This window comes from Ovis canadensis, chromosome 21, assembly GCF_042477335.2.
Source record: "Ovis canadensis isolate MfBH-ARS-UI-01 breed Bighorn chromosome 21, ARS-UI_OviCan_v2, whole genome shotgun sequence".
NCBI classification, from domain to species: Eukaryota; Metazoa; Chordata; class Mammalia; order Artiodactyla; family Bovidae; genus Ovis; species Ovis canadensis.
In genome coordinates this window covers 16844509-16867472 of record NC_091265.1, presented here as the reverse complement: position 1 = coordinate 16867472, position 22964 = coordinate 16844509, and the positions used below count along the sequence as shown (strand labels likewise).

Sequence of the window (22964 nt, the reverse complement as noted above, 5' to 3'; positions counted from 1 at the left end):
TGCCTTATCCCCTGCCATATTTCCAGAGTGCACTTGCCTCTAACTTGTGAGGCTCAGTACCAAATGAAAATGCAGTGTCCCTTGTTCAAAATGCAATGGGAAAGTGCCATTAAAGCTACTAAGATATAAGCTGTCTCATTTCTTCTGTAGTATCTTTTTCAACTTGTCATGATGTTTTAACTAATAGCATTAATTTGCTATTATTATCAAGGGCATTATTAATCATGCTATTTTATTAATTATTAATCACTAATTATATTATTAATAGTAGCATTAATTTACTCTTTATTGTTGAGAAATTAAAACGTTAATTCATTAGCATGAGATTTACCAGTCTATATTGTGTAATACCAGTTTTAAATACAAACATAAGATTTAGCTTATATGTAGAATCACTGAAATTTCAGTTTGTATTTTGTAGTTCATACAGGCTTATGTATTTCTCATTCTAACACTGAACAAAACTAACACCCTTGTTTTTATTTCACTTCTTGATGACACTTCTGTATTTATTTTACTTCTTGATGCGTGCTCATTCTACCGACTCCATGGAATCCAGGGAATTTGATTCTCAGTGAACTCTCTTGGATTGTGGGTCCAACAGCATTTTACATTCACAGGACTTAAATAATTTATGTGAATGGGAAGCAAGAATTTGTTGCCAAAATCTTGACTCTCTGTGCACTGATGCCAAAGGACTTAAATGATTTATATGAATGGGAAGCAAGAATTTGTTGCCAAAATCTTGACTCTCTGTGCACTGATGCCAACCAGAAACATGGAGACAGTTACGGCGAAGGAAATAGAGGCTTGCTTTCTTTGGCAGGCATAGAGGGAACACAGTAGGCTAGTGCCTCAAGAACTGTGCTCCTCTCCCTGGGTATTAGGGAGAGGTTATGCTCCACTCCCTGGAGAAGGGAATGGCAACCCACTCGAGTATTCTTGCCTAGAGAATTCCATGGACAGAGGAGCCGAGTGGGCTACAGTCATGGGGTTGCAATGAGTCTGACTGAGTGACTAACACACAGTGTAGTCAAGTCTCGAGTATGTGACTTGTTATATCATGGCAATAGCAGTCTTGCATTCTTCTTCTGCAGAGTTTCAGAAAGGGTGGGGTTCCTGGCAAGATTAGGGTGTATGCAACTGAGACCCAACTCATCCAAATAAATATTTTAGAAAAAAATAAAAATAAAATGACATTTGCTTTCCATTTTAGAATAAATCTTTTAATTCTGTATGATAGCCATTTATTTTAATTATTATCACCAAGTAAACTGTTCCTGGATACAGAGAATTAAATTTTGGCTATCATCTGATATATATATATATATATATATATAATTTAATAATGCTATATTTGCTAAATAAAATTAAATTTAAATTAAAATATTTAAATGTTACTATATCTTATTTCCAAGTATTTATAAGTGTGTTAATGTATATGTATAAATATTCTATATTGTAAAAGGAAACAATGTTAAAAAATAAATGATGGGCAAGAAAAAAAAATTTTTTGCACTTTTAAAATTTTATTTGTTTATTTTTTAGTTTGTTTATTTTAATTGGAGGCTAATTACTTTGCAGTGTTGTGGTAGTTTTTGCCACACAGTGACATGAATCAGCCAGGAGTGTACATGTGTCCCTCCTCCAGAACCCCAACCCCCCCGCCCGCTTCCCTCCCCATCCCATCCCTCAGGGTTGTCCTAGTGCACCAGCTTTGAGTGCCCTGTTTCATGCCTGGAAATTGGACTGGTGATCTGTTTACACATGATAATATACATGTTTCAATGCCGTTCTCTCAAATCATCCCACCCTCGCCTTCTCCACAGAGTCCAAAAGTCTGTTCTGTATATCTCTTTTGCTGTCTCACATATAAGGTTGTTGTTACCATCTTTGTAAATTCCATATATATGTGTTAATATACTGTATTGGTGTTTTTCTTTCTGACTTACTTCACGTGTACCCCAGTGTTCATTGCAGCACTGTTTATAACAGTTAAGACATAGAAACAACCTAGATATCCGTTGGTAGATGAATGGATAAGAAAGTTGTGGTACATATACACAATGGAATATTACTCGGCTATTAAAAAGAACACATTTGAATCAATTCTAATGAGGTGGATGAAACTGGAGCCTATTATACAGAGAAAAATAATTTGTAAAACAAAAAAAATTTGTAAATGTGTATAAGATGATGGTACTTCCCTGGAGGTATAGTGGTTAAGATTCCATGCTTCCACTGTAGGGTGCTTGGGTTCTATCCCTGGTCAGGGAACTAAGATTCTGTGGCTTGTTCATGTGTGCTAAGTCACTTAAGTTGTGTCTGACTCTTTGTGACCCCATGGACTATAGCCTGCCAGGCTCCTCCATCCATGGAATTCTCCAGGCAAGAATACTGGAGTGGGTTGCCATGCACTTCTCCAGGTGATCTTCCCAACCCGGGGATCGAACCCATGTCTCTTGTGTCTCCTGCATTTATTGACAGGCAGGTTCTTTACCACTAGCACCACGTGGGAATCCCTTGCATGAAGTGTATACAAGATTGTATGTACTTTCTTTCTTTGTATGTTTTTCTGTCCATCTGAAATTATTTCAAAAGTTAAAATGGCTTATTCCTAAACAATTATAGTTTATTTCAATTTGAAAATATATTTCAGGGAATTCCCTGGAGGTCCACAGGCTTCCCAGGTGGCACTAAAGGTAAAGAATTCACCTGCCAATGCAGGAGACACCAGCACGTGTCAGAGATTCACGTTTGATCCCTGGGTCAGGACGATTCCTCTGAAAGAGGAAATGGCAACCCACTCCAGTATTCTACCCTGGAAAATTCCATGGACAGAGGAGCCTAGTGGGCTACAGTCCACAGGGTCACAAAAGAGTCAAACATGACTGAGCATGCACACACCTAACCACCAAACTATGTAAGGGGATGGATGTTACCAAGATGTATTAGAGTGCTTTTTGTTTGTTTTGCTTTATATACATATATAGAATGACTTATGTTGTAAACCTGAGACAAAGGTAATTCTGTGGTCACTTACATCTCAGCACCGTGGGTGGGAATGTAGACTGCTGCATATTAAGTAAATAAAGGGCTTCCCTGGTAAACTCAGTAAAGAATCTGCCTACAGTGCGAGAGACCAAGTTCCTTCCCTGGGTAGGCAAGATCCCCTGAAGAAGGGAATGGCAACCCACTCCAGTATTCTTGCCTGGAGGTCCAGTGGTTAGGACTCCAAGCTTCACTTTCACTGCTGAGGGCTCAGGTTTGATGCCCTTTTCAGGGAACTAAGATTCTGCAAGTGGCATGTTGCTGCCAAAAAGAGAATATATTTGAGGTAATTAAAATATGATGGTATAGGGTTTGGGGCCCAGTATCAACAGTTTACATTTTATTTGGGAGACCAAATTATGCATATTAAGTAAATAAAGGGCTTCCCTGGTAAACTCAGTAAAGAATCTGCCTACAGTGCGAGAGACCAGGTTCCTTCCCTGGGTAGGCAAGATCCCCTAAAGAAGGGAATGGCAACCCACTCCAGTATCCTTGCCTGGAGAATCCCATGGACAGAGGAACAGGGTAATAAATTTTGGTATTTGATCAAGTACTAAAGAAGTGTCGGGTCTTAAATATATGTTTGTGAAGGATGTGGTGTTTGAAACTATTGTCATAATTAGAAATCCAGTTTCTAAGAAAATTATGAATCTTTGGAAAATTAAAAAAAAATTTGGAAGAGTATTTCAAATGTTTCCAAAGGACCACCTTTCACTTAGTAAGTAATGATATGTCAGACATTATTCAGATTAATGAGTATTCATAAACAATTTTAATGAGAAATCCAACAGTGTTCTTAGAAACACCCTTAAGAGTTTTGTCTTTATTCCTTGCTGTGATTGGCCTAAAGTGGGATTTCTCCACCCACCTAGTATTACTTTTGTTTGTTTGTGCTTTTTGGCTCACATTTTATTTAACTCTGTCTGCTTGCGCACCTCATCACCTGTACACTTGAGGTAAGGTACTAATCTCTGCATAAATGTCTAATTATTGTAAAATACTTAGCATATATTTTTTAAAAATCAAATTCTACGTCATTAGTTATCAGCATAGTTGAACATTAAAGTTGTTTACCAAAAAAGAAGTTTATTTGTAAATGAAATGATTTGAATATCAAAAGCTAATCATTTGTAGAAATTTCCATTTTTCTTAGTAATTTAAATTTTCTCTTGTAAAAGTGATAGTGTAAGAAACTCATGTAATTTTTAGCCTAATTGTCAAATACAGAATAGAAAACACAAGTAAATGATCTATTACAGAAGTACCTGAGCATCCTACAACCAACTGTTATTCTACAAGCACTTGAACACTCATAAACCTTAGCAACTAACTACCTTGGCTTCAGCATCTATCTTCCTTAAACCAACTGTTAGAAAGCTGCATGTTCAGTCCAGGTACATGACTGGAGAAAAATGAATCATGTGCCCTCTTGGTTTGGTATTCCTTTTGTCTATTTAAATGTCAGCTATTTAAGGTGTTAGTATTAAAAGAGGTTACTTGGACATTTCTCACTCTGATTATTAAATTCTAAAAGCTGTGGTTACCTTTCTGTGAGGACAGACACCTAAATGCCCTTTTGCCTTCCTTGCATAACTGAACTCTTTCATTTCCAGAGCTTTAGATGTTCATGCTTGGTGCACTGTGAACTCTTGCAACCATTAAGCTACACTTGCTTTATCTTGTAAATCCTCATGAAACCTCACAACTCAGGTTGGGACTTGAACCCACTGTCTTTTGAGATCACACACTCAGGACTTAATGAAGCTCAAGTCTTTAGGTCTTATCTAAAGAAAGTATTCAGTGAGAGACAAAGTGATAGGAAGTAGATTTATTTACAGAGATATTTCAAAAATACACAGAACTGCACAAAAAAGATCTTCATGACTCAGATAACCACAATGGTGTGATCACTCACCTACAGCCAGAGATCCTGGAATGCGAAGTCAAGTGGGCCTTAGGAAGCATCACTGTAAACAAAGCTAGTGGAGATGATGGAATTCCAGTTGAGCTATTTCAAATCCTAAAAGGTGATGCTGTGAAAGTGCTGCACTCAATATGCTAGCAAATTTGGAAAACTCAGCAGTGGCCACTGGACTGGAAAAGGTCAGTTTTCATTCCAGTCCCAAAGAAAGGCAATGCCAAAGAATGTTCAAACTACTGCACAGTTGCACTCATCTCATACTCTACACTAGCAAAGTAATGCTCAAAATTCTCCAAGTGAGGCTTCAACAGTACATGAACCGTGAACTTCCAGATGTTCAAGCTGGATTTAGAAAAGGCAGAGGAACCAGACATCAAATTGCCAACATCTATTGGATCATTGAAAAGGCAAGAGTTTGAGAAAAACATCCAATTTTGCTTTACTGACTATGCTAAAGCCTTTGACTGTGGATCACAACAAGCTGTGGAAAATTCATCAAGAGATGGGCGTACCAGACCGCCTGACCTGCCTCTTGAGAAATCTGTATGCAGGTCAAGAAGCAACAGTTAGAACTGGACATGGAACAACAGGATGGTTCCAGTTCGGGAAAGGAGTAAATCAAGGCTGTATATTGTCACCTTGCTTATTTAACTTACGTGCAGAGTACATCATGAGAAACGCTGGGCTGGTAGAAGCACAAGCTGGAATCAAGATTGCCGGGAGAAATATCAATAACCTCAGATATGCAGATGACACCACCCTTATGGCAGAAAGTGAAGAGGAGCTAAAAAGCCTCTTGATGAAAGTGAAAGAGGAGAGCGAAAAAGTTGGCTTAAAACTCAACATTCAGTGATGGACAGGGAAGCCTGGCATGCTGCAGTCCATGGGGTTGCAGAGTCAGACACGACTGAGCAACTGAACTGAACTAATTTCGTAAACAGAATGCCGTCTGTCTCAAAAAGCAAGACGGCCTTGGAGAAGAGATGGACAGTGTGGGCCAGCTCAGAAAGCTAGAGGTCCCAAAATGTAGGATGGTTAGTATTTATGGGCTGGGTAACTTCATAGGCTAACAAGTGGGAGGATTAATCCAACTATTTGGGGCAGAGATTTTCAGGAATTAGGCCACCACCCACTTTTTGGCCTTCTATGGTTATGGTGCTTATGGGTGTGCCATTTAGATGCTAATGTTTTACAAGGAGGCTCAAGGTCTACTGGAAGTTGAATCTTTTGCCATCTTGGACTTAGTTGGTTCAGACTAATTTTTCCCCAACAGCTATGTTATTCTTTTAAAGGTTGTGCCTTGTCCCCTAAGGAAGAAAGAAGATGGCTTGTGCTGAATATTCTTTTCATGTGCCAAGTCTAGAGGAGCTTGTTGGAGGTAAATACTATACTGAGTCTTTTTTATTATCCTAAGAGAAAAAAATAAAACATTCTAAGATATGAGAGTCCAAATCTCTGCCTCTCAAAAAAACCTAAATTCACCATTCAAATAGTCTTGATGAGATACTAACTTTACAGAATGAAAATGAATATGATAATCCAAGATTTAAATGTATGTGGTGCCCAAAGAGTACACAGTTTTGCTTTATTAACTTTTTACCAGTTGCAGTACTCTTGAAATAATCTACTGTGATACATTAATCATGTTCCCAATCTACTACTTTTTCCCCCCTCTCCTGATATGACAGACTGCCAGTGAACCTTGCTTAGTTTTTTCTGTCTGTGTATATTTTTAGGTATCTCACCTTATTTGAACAAGAATTTAAGGAGTGTCAGAGGATTAATTCAAGGGAAGGGATCTACTAATAAGTAAGAAAAAGAAAGTGAAGCCAGGAGAGAGAAGGAATATATATATATGTATTTGTATAAAATATATATATTTGTATAAAATCATGACAGATTCAAGTTGATGTTCGGCAGAAACCAACACAACATTGTAAAGCAATTTTCTTCCAATTAAAAAATAAATAGATCCAACATGCCTCAACTAAGACCTGTTGCAGTCAAATAAATAAATATTTTTTTAAAAAAAAGACTCTGGAGGGGTGCACAGATCCTTGATCGGGGAACTAAGATCGCACATACCACCCAGCATGGCCAAATAATAAACTTTTTAAAAAAAGGTATAAACTGTTTCCAGTATCCCAGAAGACTCTTCATACTTTCTTAGTCAATATCACTTTAAGTGACCATTATTCTGACTTGTGTGACTTTAGATTAGTTTTCTTTGTTTGAAATGCAGATAAGTAAAGTCATATAGCACATACTTTCATGTCCTCTTTTGCTAAACACTTTGCCTGTAAACATTAATGAAGGTGTGGCATGTAATTGCTTACTTTCTAGCAGTTTAAATATTTACATTTCAATTCCTGGAATCCTTTCCCTAAAAGAAAATAAGTGCAGTGTTTATCTTCAGTGGTTTATAATCACTACAGCTTACAGTGGTACTTATGAAAGTATTTATGCATAGTAGTATTCATATCTTATGATTAATTATGTGTCTAATTATGTGTCTAAATAAGTCCATTAGCAAGATTGTTCCCCCCCTTTTTGTTTTATATGATTTTTTTGGCAGCGCAGCATGCAGGAGCACCCCCTTCAGTAGAAGCATGGGGTCTTAATTGCTGGCCTCCAAGGCTCCTTTTAAATTACTCAAGTTTAGGAACTTCCTGGCACTCCAGAGGGTAAGACTCCTTGCTTCCACTGTAGGTGGCAAAAATTCCATCCCTGTTGTGGAACTAAGATCCCACATGCTGGGCGGTGCAGCCAGAAATTAAAAAAAAAAAATTTACACAAGTTTAGGTTGGAAATAGGACACACAAAAAAATCGGGGGAAGACTTGATATGTGGTGGCAAATTTCTACCTAATGTTAACCCTTTCTTTTGTCTTCTTTAGTTCTGCAGAAGGGGCTAAGGGATAACTTTGCTGAAGTCCACGTCTCTGTAGTTGATTGCCCTGATTTAACTAAGGAGCCATTTACCTTTCCTGTAAAAGGTAAGCAGTCTTTGCAATTAGCTTTTCCTTTTCAGACCAAATCTTTTCCTGAAACCAAAATTATTTTTAAGGATTATCTTAAATTATCTCTAGATAAAGGATATTGCCCCAACTTTTAGATTAAATTGTGCGTCATTTCTGTGTTTTCTAATATTGGTCAAATTTCATTTTATACCTTTGTAGGAAAATATGGTGTTTTATGTACTTCTGTAACTTTCATAGGTTATATAATAGCTATTCAGTAGGCTAGCATCTGACTATCACGTGAAAATTTTATTTTTAATTGTTCAAGTGACTATTTTGGAAACATAATTTTTGTTTCATTTATTCAATATCTGAAGGCTTTTAAGAAAAAGCCTTGTATTTATTTGAATCATCTATTAAATATTTACATCCCTTCAACAAATTTGTCAACTGATTACCAATGTTCAAAGTGAGGAGGGACATTAATATTGATACTGAAACAGCCTCTGTATAGCAGCGTCAAATTGACTCTCAGAGACAAAGAGTTTTCCATGAAGTAGAAAAGAATAGCTTTATTACTTTGCCAGGCCAAGAGAGACATAGCAGACTAATGCTCTCAAAACTGTGGGTCCCAAACTGAAGTGGGGTTTGGAGAGTCTTAGGGAGGAGTTAGTCATGGGGAGGGGTTTCTCATAAGGATCAGGGTACTCGCAAGGCTTGCATTTGTTCAGTATAGAGATCGTCTCGGGCGGTCCCATGATCTGTGGTTCTCAAGGTTATTGAACTGTAACTTTCTCTTTGGAGTGAAGAATGTTTCATCAAGTAGTTAACATCTTCCATTTGGTGGGGGTTTTAGTTCTGCAGAAGGGCTCAAGAATACTGTTCTGTATGTCCCTTACTGGAAGGACCCATTCAAAAAGACCCTGATGCTGGGAAAGATTGAAGGCGGGAGGAGAAGGGGATGACAGAGGATGAGATGGTTGGATGGCATCACTGACTTGATGGACGTGAGTTTGAGCAAATTCCAGCAGTTGATGGACAGGAAGACCTGGCGTGCTGCAATCCAAGGGGTCACAAAGAGTCAGACACAACTGACCGACTGAACTGAACTGGTATCACTTAAGGAATAACCTGCCCCAAGGCTACACTGTTTATTTTGGCTGCTCTGGGCCTTCGTTGAGGCTCGTGAAATCATCACCATAGCATGTGGATTCTTGGTTGTGGAATACGTATAGTTCCCCGACCATGGATTAAACCTGGGTCCCCTGCATTGGGAATGTGGAGTCTTCACCATTGGACCATGAGGGAAGTCCCCTTAAAATATAATGTTAGCTAAAGCCCTCCACTCCCACAAAAAAAAAAAAAAAGACTTTTAAAGGGCTAAGTCATTACAGACTAATATAGAAACTTCATCCAATCCAGACATTGGCCCCCATTCTAGCCCTTGCCTTACCATTAATTCCATTGCCTTTATGTTACTAACTATATCAAGTCATACTTGGTTATGACAGTATTAGAAACACAAATAGGGAACTCCTCAGCAATCCAGTGGTTAGGACTCCTAGTCAGGGAACTCAGATACCATAAGCCAAGTGGCACAGCCAGAAAAACAACAAAAAAGGAAAAAAACACAGGTAGTTAGAATAGGACAGGGGTCCTAGCTACTTTTAGGTTGGCCAAAAGATTCGTTTGGTTTTTTCCTTAAGATGGCTCTAATAGCACTTAGTTGCCTTTAGCTTCATTCAGACAATTTTGTTAGATTATATTCTGACAGCTGTCATATCAGCATACGTTTTTTAAAAACTTATCAAAATGGATAAGTTTTGTGTAACCATTTTATTTTTTTAAATATAATTTCACTTATTTTAATTGGAGGTTAATTACTTTACAATATTGTATCAGTTTTGCCATACATCAACATGAATCCGCCACAGGTATACACGTGTTCCCCATCCTGAACCCCCTCCCTTCCTCTCTCCCCATAGCATCCCTCTGGGTCCTCCCAGTGCACCAGCCCCAAGCACCCAGTATCATGCATCGAACCTGGACTGGTGATTCGTTACATATATACTATGATACATGTTTCAATGCCATTCTCCCAAATGATCCCACCCTCTCTCTTTCCCCCAGAGTCCAAAAGACTGTTCTATACATCTGTGTCTCTTTTGCTGTCTCGCATACAGGGTTATTGTTACCATCTTAAAAACCATTTTAATATTGAAGATAGAAGAAAAAAAGCAACATTTTCAGCATATTATGCTTTTATTACTTGACGAAAGGTAAAAACACAGTTTCAGTTTCAGTTCAGTCGCTCAGTCGTGTCCGACTCTTTCCACCCCATGAATCGCAGCACACCAGCCCTCCCTGTTCATCACCATCTCCCCGAGTTCACTCAGACTCAGGTCCATTGAGACCGTGATGCCATCCAGCCATCTCATCCTCGGTCGTCCCCTTCTCCTCCTGCCCCCAATCCCCCCCAGCATCAGAGTCTTTTCCAGTGAGTCAACTCTTCTCATAAGGTGGCCACAGTACTGGAATTTCAGCTTTAGCATCATTCCTTCCAAAGAAATCCCGGGGTTGATCTCCTTCAGAATGGACTGGTTGGATCTCCTTGCAGTCCAAGGGACTCTCAAGAGTCTTCTCTAACACCACAGTTCAAAAGCACCAATTCTTCGGCGCTCAGCCTTCTTCACAGTCCAACTCTCACATCCATACATGACCACAGGAAAAAACATAGCCTTGGCTAGACAGACCTTAGTCGGCAAAGTAATGTCTCTGCTTTTGAATATACTATCTACGTTGGTCATAACTTTTCTTCCAAGGAGTAAGCGTCTTTTAATTTCATGGCTGCAATCACCATCTGCAGTGATTTTGGAGCCCCCCAAAATAAAGTCTGACACTGTTTCCACTGTTTCCCCATCTATTTCCCATGAAGTGATGGGACCGGATGCCATGATCTTTGTTTTCTGAATGTTGAGCTTTAAGCCAACTTTTTCGCTCTCCTCTTTCACTTTCATCAAGAGGCTTTTTAGCTCCTCTTCACTTTCTGCCATAAGGGTGGTGTCATCTGCATATCTGAGGTTATTGATATTTCTCCCAGCAATCTTGATTCCAGCTTGTATTTCTTCCAGTCCAGCGTTTCTCATGATGTAGTCTGCATAGAAGTTAAATAACCAGGGTGAAAATACACAGCCTTGATGTACTCCTTTTCCTATTTGGAACCAGTCTGTTGTTCCATGTCCAGTTCTAACTGTTGCTTCCTGACCTGCATACAGATTTCTCAAGAGGCAGGTTAGGTGGTCTGGTATTCCCATCTCTTTCAGAATTTTCCACAGTTTCTTGTGATCCACACAGTCAAAGGCTTTGGCATAGTCAATAAAGCAGAAAGATGTTTTTCTGGAACTCTCTTACTTTTTCCATGATCCAGCGGATGTTGGCAATTTGATCTCTGGTTCCTCTGCCTTTTCTAAAACCAGCTTGAACATCAGGAATTTCATGGTTCACGTATTGCTGAAGCCTGGCTTGGAGAATTTTGAGCATTACTTTACTAGCATGTGAGATGAGTGCTATTGTGCAGTAGTTTGAACATTCTTTGGCATTGCCTTTCTTTGGAATTGGAATGAAAACTGACCTTTTCCAGTCCTGTGGCCACTTCTGAGTTTTCCAAATTTGCTGGCATATTGAGTGCAGCACTTTCACAGCATCATCTTTCAGGATTTGAAACAGCTCAACTGGAATTCCATCACCTCCACTAGCTTTGTTTGTAGTGATGCTTTCTAAGGCCCACTTGACTTCACTTTCCAAGATGTCTGGCTCTAGATTAGTGATCACATCATCATGATTATCTGCATCGAGAAGATATTTTCTGTACAGTTCTTCCGTGTATTCTTGCCACCTCTTCTTAATATCTTCTGCCTTTCTTAGGTCCATACCATTTCTGTCCTTTATCGAGCCCATTTTTGCATGAAATGTTCCCTTGGTATCTCTAATTTTCTTGAAGAGATCTCTAATCTTTCCCATTCTGTTCTTTTCCTCTATTTCTTTGCATTGATCACTGAAGAAGGCTTTCTTATCTCTTCTTGCTGTTCTTTGGAACTCTGCACATTCAGATGCTTATATCTTTCCTTTTCTCCTTTGCTTTTCACCTCTCTTCTTTTCACAGCTATTTGCAAGGCCTCCTCAGACAGCCATTTTGCTTTTTTGCATTTCTTTTCCATGGGGATGGTCTGATCCCTGTCTCCTGTACAATGTCACGAACCTCATTCGATAGTTCATCAGGCACTCTATCTATCAGATCTAGGCCCTTAAATCTATTTCTCACTTCCACTGGATAATCATAAGGGATTTAATTTAAGTCATACCTGAATGGTCTAGCGGTTTTCCCTACTTTCTTCAATTTCAGTCTGAATTTGGCAATAAGGAGTTCATGATCTGAGCTACACTCAGCTCCTGGTCTTGTTCTTGTTTTCTGTACAGAGGTTCTCCATCTTTGGCTGCATAGAATAGAATCAGTCTGATTTTGGTGTTGACCATCTGGTGATGTCCATGTGTAGAGTCTTCTCTTGTGTTGTTGGAAGAAGGTGTTTGCTGTGACCAGTGCATTTTCTTGGCAAAACTCTATTAGTCTTTGCCCTGCTTCATTCTGCATTCCAAGGCTAAATTTGCTTGTTACTCCAGGTGTTTCTTGACTTTTGAAACCCCAAAAAAGATTTGTGCAATGTATGGAGAAGGTGCTATGACTGAACAAACGTGTCTAAAGTGGTTTGTGAAGTTTTCTGCTGAAGATATACTGGATGATGCTCCATGGTCGAGTAGACCAGTTGAAATTGATAGCTATCAAATTGAGACATTCAGTTCAGTTCAGTTCAGTTCAGTCGCTCAGTTGTGTCCGACTCTTTGCAGCCCCATGAATTGCAGCACACAGGGACAGGCCTCCCTGTCCACCACCAGCTCCGGGAGTTCACTCAAACTCACGTCCATCGAGACCGTGATGCCATCCAACCATCTCATCCTCGGTCGTCCCCTTCTCCTCCTGCCCCCAATCCCTCCCAACATCAGAGGCTTTTCCAATGTGTCACCTCTTTGCATGAGGTGGCCAAAGTACTGGAGTTTCAGCTTTAGCATCATTCCTTCCAAAGAACACCCAAGGTTGATCTCCTTTAGTATAAACTGGTTGGATCTCCTTGCAGTCCAAGGGACTCTCAAGAGTCTTCTCTAACACCACAGTTCAAAAGCACCAATTCTTCGGTGCTCAGCTTTCTTCACAGTCCAACTCTCACATCCATACATGACTATTGGAAAAACCATAGCCTTGACTAGATGGACCTTTGTTGGCAAAGTAATGTCTGTACTTTTGAATATGCTATCTAGGTTGGTCATAACTTTCCTTCCAAGGAGTAAGCGTCTTTTAATTTCATGGCTGCAGTCACCATCTGCAATGATTTTGGAGCCCAAAAAAATAAAGTCTGACACTGTTTCCACTGTTTCCCCATCTATTTCCCATGAAGTGATGGCACTGGATGCCATGATCTTTGTTTTCTGAATGTTGAGCTTTAAGCCAACTTTTTCGCTCTCTTCTTTCACTTTCATCAAGAGGCTTTATAGTTCCTCTTCGCTTTCTGCCATAAGGGTGGTGTCATCTGCATATATGAGGTTATTGATATTTCTCCTGGCAATCTTGATTCCAGCTTGTGCTTCTATCAGCCCAGCGTTTCTCATGATATACTCTGCATAGAAGTTAAATAAGCAGGGTGACAATATACAGCCTTGACATACTCCTTTTCCTATTTGGAACCAGTCTGTTGTTCCATGTCCAGGTCTAACTGTTGCTTCCTGACCTACATATAGGTTTCTCAAGAGGCAGGTTAGGTGGTCTCGTATTCCCATCTCTTTCAGAATTTTCCACAGTTTATTGTGATCCACACAGTCAAAGGCTTTGGCATAGTCAATAAAGCAGAAATAGATGTTTTTCTGGAACTCTCTTGCTTTTTCCATGATCCAGTGGATATTGGCAATTTGATCTCTGGTTCCTCTGCCTTTTCTAAAACCAGCTTGAACATCTGGAAGTTCATGATTCATGTATTGCTGAAACCTGGCTTGGAGAATTTTGAGCATTACTTTACTAGCATGTGAGATGAGTGCTATTGTGCGGTAGTTTGAGCATTGTTTGGCGTTGCCTTTCTTTGGAATTGGAATGAAAACTGACCTTTTCCAGTCCTGTGGCCACTTCTGAGTTTTCCAAATTTGCTGGCATATTGAGTGCAGCACTTTCACAGCATCATCTTTCAGGATTTGAAATAGCTCAACTGGAATTCCATTGAGTTATACCATGCAAGAGATTGCTGACACACGCAAAATATCCAGTGCTGAAAATCATTTGCAGCAGCTTGGTTATATTCATTGCTTTGACGTTGGGTTCCACATAAGTTAAGCAGAGAAAACCTACTTGACTATATTTCCACATGCGATTCTCTACTTAAATAACATGAAAACATTCTTTAAAAAAAAATTGTGATGGGTGAAGAAAAGTGAATACTGTACAATAATGTGGAATGGAAGCGATTGTGGGGTAAGTGAAATGAACCACCACCTACCACACCAAAGGCTGGACTTCACCCAGAGAAGGTGATGTTATGAATATGGAGAGATTGGAAGGGAGTCCATTCTACTATGAGCACCTTCTGGAAAATCAAACAAGTTAATTCCAAAAAGTACTGTTCCCAATTAGACCAGCTGAAAGCAGCACTTGATGAAAAGTGTCCAGAATTAGTCAACAGAAAATGCATAATCCTCCATAATGCAAGGCTACATGTTTCTTTGATGACCAGGCAAAATCTGTTTTAGCTTGACTGGGAAATTCTAATTCATCTGCCATATTCACCAGACATTGTATCTTTGGATGTCCATTTATTTCAGTCTTTACAAGATTTTCTTCATGGAAAAAATTTCAGTTCCCTAAAAGACTGTTAAAGGCACTGAGAACAGTTCTTTGCTCAAAAAGATAGAAAGTGTTGGGAAGATGGAATTATGAAGTTACCTGAATAATGGCAGAAGGCAGTGGAACAAAATGGTGAATACTTTGTTCAATAAAATTCTAGGTAAAAATGAAAAATGTGTGTTTTATTTTTACTTGAAAAACTGAAGGACACTTTTGGCCAACCCAATACAGATTCTGACCCCTGCTATTTGTAAAATGATGAGAATGGAAAACTTACATACTCTTTAAAAATATATGTATAGTTGATTTACGATGTTGTGACAATCTCTGCTATAGAGCAAAGTGACTCAGTTATACACATATATACCTTCTTTTTCTATATTTTCCATTATGGTTTATCACAGGATATAGAGTAAATTGTGTATACTCTCTTAAAAAATATTTATTTATTCATTCATTTATTTCGCTGCACTAGGTCTTAGTTGTGTTATGCAGAATCTTTAGTTGCAGCATATGGGATCTAGTTCCCTGACCAAGGATTGAACTCAGGCCCCCTGCATTGGGAGCTCAGAATCTTAGCCACTGGATCACCAGGGAAACCCCAAAAGTTATTGTTGTTCAGTCGCTCAGTTGTATCCAACTCTTGGCAATCCCATGGACCTTATACAGCATGCCAGGCTTCCTTGTCCATCACTGTCTCCCGGAGTTGACTCAAACTCATGTCCATTGAGTTGGTGATGCCATCCAACCATCTCGCCCTCTGTCGTCCCCTTCTCCTCTTGCCCTCAGTCTTTCCCATCATCAGGGTCTTTTCCATTGAATTGGGTACTCACATCAAGTGGCCAAAGTATTGGAGCTTCAGCATCAGTCCTTCCGATGAATATTAAGGGTTGATTTCCTTTAGGATGGACTAGTTTGATCTCCTTGCTGTCCAAGGGACTCTCAGGAGTCTTCTCTAGCACTATACTTTGAAAGCATCAATTCTTCTAAAAGATACATACTCTTAATAAGTGTGTTCTGGTATTTTATACTTAGATGTAGATGTTCACTTATTTTTAAGGTCTATTTTCTTTTTAGGCATCTGTGGAAAAACTAGAATTGCAGAAGTAGGAGGTGTGCCTTACTTACTGCCTCTTGTAAATAAAAAAAAAGTAAGTGTATTTTTACTTTTCACATTCACATGAAGATTATGGAAACTGATTCCTGTTTTTATTCTTAGAAGATCCACTGACCAGTGTGACAAGCAAATGTTAATGGACTCAGTAACAAACAGTAAACCTGGGAATTTACGTAAGTCAGTTTTAAATAGTATGCTGTTTCTCTTACTTAGGTTTATGATTTAAATAAGATTGCAAAAGACATCCAGCTTCCTGGAGGTTTTATTCTTGGAGCAGGAGCAGGCCCATTTCAGACTCTTGGATTCAATTCTGAGGTCAGCATATTATCATGTGTTATATATAATATGTAGTATATATTAATATAATTATTTTTATTTATTGATTTGAGACTTTGTTTGCCTTTTTCCTTTTACTGCCTTATCAGAAATCTTGTCCTCTGAATGAATTGTAAATGGTTGATATCATACCTCTCTACAGATTTGATACTGTTTGATACTGATTTAGAGTGTAGAACATGCTACAGTTAGTTGAACTGAAATGGAGCACTAATCTCTAATTTAGATTTTCTTAAGATATACATTCAGTCATAGATGAGTCTATCAAAGGTCCTGTTGTGATTTGCCGAGGACTCTGGACTGTGAAAGATTTTGGTCCATACACATCAGAGGATTCCTAGCTTCTCTGACCTTGGCTAGTTCAAAGACAGCTTTCAATCAGAAGATGCATGAAATGTTTAATGACCTAGTCAACTCCCTCCTTCAGACCAATACTAGCGATCTAGCCCAGTAGTATGATTATTATTTATAAAAGGTAATCTCCATCACTGTGTATGTCAACACATTTCCAACATAAAAATATCAGTGCTTCTTCACATCTCATGAACAGAGAGTGAATAACCTCCTCAGTTTGCATATTCTCTCTCACTGCCTCTTACAGATGTGACTGTTAGTCAATAATCATACAAGTCCTTTTAGAGAAACATTAATATAAATTTCCTAGTGTTCAAGATAGAAAAAGTTAAAAATTGTAAATGAGAAATTTTAAAGCAAATGTCACAATCTCATAGAAACACCATAATACTGTAAACATTTTATAAAATGTTTTTTTCCAGTTTTTTGATATTTGTAAATCTTTAACATTTTAATCTAACATTAAATATTCTATTTTTCATGTTTTATTATTAGATCTTAAAATAAAATGTCTTAAAGTCTAGGGCAAAATATTTTGTCACATTTTCAAGATATTCTGTTTTGCATAGAGATTCTAGGATTGACTAAATACCTTATTTACTTTTCTTTTCAGTTTATGCTACTTGTTCAGGCAGAAAATGAACACAAACCTCCTGTGAATGGAAGTTACTTTGCTCGGGTTAACCCTGCAGATGGAGGGTGTCTACTAGAGAAATACAGTGAGAAATATCATGATTTTGGGTGTGCGTTACTGGCTAATCTTTTTGCCAGTGAAGGCCAACCTGGGAAGGTGATGTTGTTGATAAATGCAATATTCTCCAAAATTTCTCAGAGAGCTAAAAATCTGAATGCTTATTGCTACTGTAATTTTCTTAAGAAAATCCAAAGCTACCCAAGTCAAAGCTCTTTAAATAATCCAGTTATGAAAGATTCAGAAAGTACTGCAGGCAGAGTGAAAGTCTCATTTAAAACTAAGGTTAAGAATAATACAATAAACAGTAGCCTTTTTCCAAGGAACTAAAAGGTAATGGGATATTCTTGTGGGGAGTGAGTTAGTCAAATAGATGAACCATGCAGCTGAAGAAGATAATGTCTGCCTACAGTTAGTACATATGTAACTTGCTCATTCCTGACTGATCAGACATTAATTGAGATAGCTAGAAATGATGGGATTATATTATAGAGTATAGAAATTATAGAAAGAAGAGATAAGGAAAATTAATGCCCCACTTCATATTTATTTCCTGTTAGTACCAACAAAAAAAAAAGATTTCATATTCCAAAATTGTAATGATGGTCACACAGCTCTGTAAATATACTGAAAGCCATTCAATTGTTTACTTTAAATAGGTGGATTGTATGGTATGTGAATTGTATCCCCAATAAAGCTGTTTTTTTTTTAAGATGATTTCAGTTTTAGCAGTTGTGAGAACTCTCAGATTTTGTAAAGAGATAACTACTTCAGCCACTTTGAGAAATGAGGTGGTGAAGCAAAAATACCTACTAAAGTGGAGGTAACAGAAGTCCAGAATTTTAAAGGAAATAAGAAAATATAGTCATTTCTCCTCTCTAGTTATCAGAAATTAATCTTTTAAATCAAATAATTCTCAGTCTTATACCATATTGACATATAATAAGAGTCTCAAGAGTTCAGTGTTGAATATAGCTATAAATTTGTAAAATTAAGCTATAACTCTCTTTCTCAGTCTAAGAAAGCATGAATAAGACATTATTAGAGTAAATGATATATATCATATATATATATATATATAATTAAGACTTAGAGGACTGAGATACTTCTGCTTATATCTGGGTGCTCAAAACAAACAATTGAATATTTGCTTGATGGCACTGAATTATATAATGTTTCACTTTGGTAGTTATTTGCATAATATTTTACAGCTTAGAACAATGGTATGTATATTTATATTCTCTCTAGGTCATTGAGGTGAAAGTCAAAAGAAGAACTGGAAAACTTAACTTTGTGACATGTATGAGGCAGACTCTTGAAAAACATTATGGAGATAAGCCTGTAGGGATGGGAGGTGCTTTCATAATTCAGAAGGGAAAAGTGAAGACTCACATTATGGTAAAGGCCTCTGCACGTGTGTGTGTGTGTGTGTGTGTGCATGTGCTTAAGATTGTAGGAGATTTTAAGATTACATTGAGAATTTAACCTTTAAAGACTTTCTGAACAGATCCTTTTACTATGATCATATTACCTTAAAATTTAAATGACAAAGAATACTGTAAAGCATGTTATATGATAAGGTCCTGCTAGAGTCCTTTCTTCATGTTAATAATATTAGAACTTTCTTCTTAGTTTCAAAGATCAAGATAGCTGTGAGTATAAGCCTTGAAAGTGCAAGTGAAAGTTGATCAGTTGTGTCTGACTCTTTGTGACCCCTTGGAATATACAGTCCATGGAATTCTCCAGGCCAGAATACTGGAGAGGGTAGCCTTTCCCTTCCCCAGGGGATCTTCCCAACCCAGGGATTGAACCCAGGTCTCCTGCATTGCAGGTGGATTCTTTACCAGCTGAGCCACAAAGGAAGCCCAAGAATACTAGAGTGGGTAGCCTTTTCCGTCTCCAGAGGATCTTCCCAACCCAGGAATCGGACTGGGGTCTCCTGCATTGCAGGCGGATTCTTTACCAACTGAGTTATCAGGGAAGCCCAAAGTTAAATTGGAGTCAGGCTCTCCTGCCCTGACGCCACCCCAGCCTTAGAAACTGATCATTTCCATTGCTAGAATCCCAACCTCGGTAAATTGAGTTAACTGTTAAGATGGTTGTCAAAAAAAAGATGGTTGTGGTTTTAGGGAAAAAATTCATTATGAAAATTATAATCTTATATGATGCTGTAAAAGTGCTACACTCAATATGTCAGCAAATTTGGAAAACTAAGCAGTGGCCACAGTGCTGGAAAAGGTCATGTTTCATTCCAATCCCAAAGAATGCTCAAACTACTGCACAATTGCACTCATCTCACACGCTACCAAGTAATGCTCAAAATTCTCCAAGCCAGGCTTCAACAGTACATGAACCGTGAACTTCCAGATATTCAAGCTGGATTTAGAAAAAGCAGAGGAACCAGAGATCAAATTGCCAACACCTGTTGGATCATGGAAAAAGCAAGAGAGTTCCAGAAAGACATCTACTTCTGCTTTATTGACTATGCCAAAGCCTTTGACTGTGTGGACCACAACAGACTATGGAAAATTCCTCAAGAGATGGGAATACCTGACCACTTGACCTGCCTCTTGAGAAATCTGTATGCAGGTCAGGAAGCAACAATTAGAACTGGACATAGAAAAACAGACTGGTTCCAGATCGAGAAAGGAGTATGTCAAGGCTGTATATTGTCACCCTGCTTATTTGACTTATATGCAGAATACATCATGACAAATGTTGGGCTGGATGAAGCACAAGCTGGAATCAAGGTTTCTGGGAGAAATATCGATAACCTCAGATATGCAGATGATACCACCCTTATGGCAGAAAGTGAAGAACTAAAGAGCCTCTTGATGAAAGTGAAAGAGGAGAGTGAAACAGTTGGCTTGAAGTTCAACATTCAGAAAACTAAGATCATGGCATCTAGTCCCATCACTTCATGGCAAGTAGATGGGGAAACAGTGGAAGCAGTGAGAGACTATTTTTTGGGGCTCCAAAATCACTGCAGATGGTGAGTGCAGCCATGAAATTAAAAGACGCTTACTCCTTGGAAGAAAAGTTATGACTAACCTAGACAGCATATTAAAAAGCAGAGACATGATTTTGCCAGCAAAGGTCCGTCTATTCAAAGCTGTGGTTTTTCGAGTAGTCATGTATGGATAGGAGAGTTGGACTATAAAGAAAACTGAACGCCGAAGAATTGATGCTTTTAAACTGTGGTGTTGGAGAAGACTCTTGAGAGTCCCTTGGACTATAAGGAGATCCAACCAGTCCATCCTAAAGGAAATCAGTCCTGAATATTCATTGGAAGGACTGATGCTGAAGCTGAAGCTCCAGGACTTTGACCACCTGATGTGAAGAACTAACTCATTAGGAAAGACCCTGATGCTGGGAAAGATTGAAGGCAGGAGGAGAAGGGGATGACAGAGGATGAGATGGTTGGATGGCATCACTGACTTAATGGACATGAGATTGAGTAAACTCTGGGAGTTGGTGATGGACAAAGAGGCCTGGAGTGCTATAGTCCATGGAGTCGCAAAGAGTCAGACACGACTGAGTGACTGATCTGAACTGGACTGGACTAACTGTAACAAAAAAAAGAATATATTTATAAGATATTAATGATGAAATACCACATGAGGACAAACCAGGTCATCTAGGATTTTCAAAAATAATTTTTAGGACTTCCCTGATGGTCCAGTGGTTAAGTATCCACTTGCCATTGCAGGGGACACAAATTCTATCCCTGGTCCTGGAAGATCCCACATGCCACAGGGCAGCTAAGTCCATGAGCCACGACTACTGAGCCCACACACTCTAGAGCCCATGCTCTGCTACAAGGGAAGCCATTGCAAATGGGAGGCCCACACACCAAGCTGGAGAGTTGGCCCTTTCTTTCAGCAACTAGAGAAAGCCCTCATGTAGCAACAAAGACCCAACACAGCCAAAAATAAACAAAAAAGTCATTTAAAAATAATAATTTTTGGTAGGTGAGTGAATGAAGTGTCACTGTTGTTCATTCCCAAGTCATTTCAGACTCTTTGTGATCCCATGGACTGCAGGACGTTAGGCTCCTCTGTCCTCTATTTCCCGGAGTTTGCTCAAATTCATGTCCACTGAGTCAATGATGAACAAAATGTAAAAGTGTTACACTTTAATGTTGTTTTAACAATGAAGCTGTCACAAAATATATTGTTTTAAAGTTTTTAGTCTGATAAATTTAAATGGCAAACCAGCTGATCTCCCATATAAAAACATATTGTGAAACTACTTAATTACTTTTCCAAATTATTTACAACAAAATTATAGGTCAATCCATTTGTAAACACCAAATGATTATAGGATTTTTAAAAAATTAAGTAAACAATACTTCATTACAAACTGTAGTTAACATGATATACATTAGATCTTTAAACTTACTCATCTTACGACTGAAAGTCTGTACCCTTTGATCAGCATCTCCTCATTTCACTCCCATCCACCTCAGCCTCTGACAACCACCACTCTACTGTTTTTCTAAACTGGACTTTTTTAGATTCCACATACAAGTGATATCACCCAGTATTTGTCTGCAACTGGCTTATTTCACTCAGTATAGTATCCTCCAAGTTCATCTGCTGCTGCTGCTAAATCACTTCATTCGTGCCCAACTCTGTGTGACCCCATAGACGGCAGCCCACCAGGCTCCCCCGTCCCTGGGATTCTCCAGGCAAGAACACTGGAGTGGGTTGCCATTTCCTTCTCCAGTGTATGAAAGTGAAAGGTGAAAGTTCATCTACATTGTTACAAATGGTGGGATTTCCTGCTTTTTAAAGCCTGAATGATATTTCATATATATCACAACTAGAAAGATAGGTAATAATTTTTTTGTCCATTCATCCATTATTGTTGTTATTGTTTAGTTGCTAAGTTGTGTCTGACTCTGGCACCCCATGGACTGTAGCATACCAGGCTCCTCTGTCCTCCACTGTCTCCGAGAATTTACTCCAATTCATGTCCATTGAGTTGGTGATGCCATCCAACCATCTCAGTGTCTGTCGCCCCCTTCTCCTTCCCTTGGTCTTTCCCAGCATTAGGGTCTTTTCCAGTGAGTTGTCTCTTCGTATGAGGTGGCCAAAATATGGGAGCTTCAGCTTCAACATCAGTCCTTCCAATGAATATTCAGGGTTGATTTCCTTTAGGATGGACTGATTTGATCTCCTTGCAGTCCAGGGACTCTCAAGAGTCTTCCCCAACACCACAGTTTGAAAGCATCAATTCTTCAGTGCTCAGCCTTCTTTATGGTCCAATTCTCACATCCATATATGACTACTGGAAAAACTATAGCTTTGGCTATATGGATTTTTGTCAGCAAAGTTGTATCACTGCTTTTTAATGCTCTGTCTAGGTTGGTCATAGCTTTTCTTTCAAGGAGCAAGTGTCTTTTAATTTCCTGGCTGCATTCATACATTGACAGACACTTAGGTTGTGTTTCCCAGTCTTGGCTATCACGAATAATGCTGCAGTGAACATAGGAGTCCAGATATGTCTTCAAGATGGTGATTTCATTTACTTTGGATATATACCTAGAAGTAGAATTGCTTGATCATATGGTAGTTTTATTTTTAATTTTTTGAG

At 38.7% G+C, this 22964-nt stretch overlaps 1 protein-coding gene across 3 annotated transcripts in view; it reads left to right on the top strand.

Moving 5' to 3' along the window:
- The window catches only part of C21H11orf54 (chromosome 21 C11orf54 homolog), a 28910-nt gene that overhangs the window by 2325 nt on the left and 3621 nt on the right, over positions 1-22964 (top strand). For 2 of the 3 annotated variants that reach the window (XM_069565149.1, XM_069565150.1), the window contains exons 2-7: positions 6265-6350; positions 7869-7967; positions 15946-16019; positions 16199-16300; positions 17289-17465; positions 18615-18764. In XM_069565149.1, the coding sequence (XP_069421250.1) occupies positions 6296-6350; positions 7869-7967; positions 15946-16019; positions 16199-16300; positions 17289-17465; positions 18615-18764 (657 nt within the window). In that variant the 5' untranslated portion in view covers positions 6265-6295. Of the gene's footprint in view, positions 1-3674; positions 3770-6264; positions 6351-7868; positions 7968-15945; positions 16020-16198; positions 16301-17288; positions 17466-18614; positions 18765-22964 lie in introns of those variants that run through there. The other variant, XM_069565151.1, reaches the window with a different exon arrangement.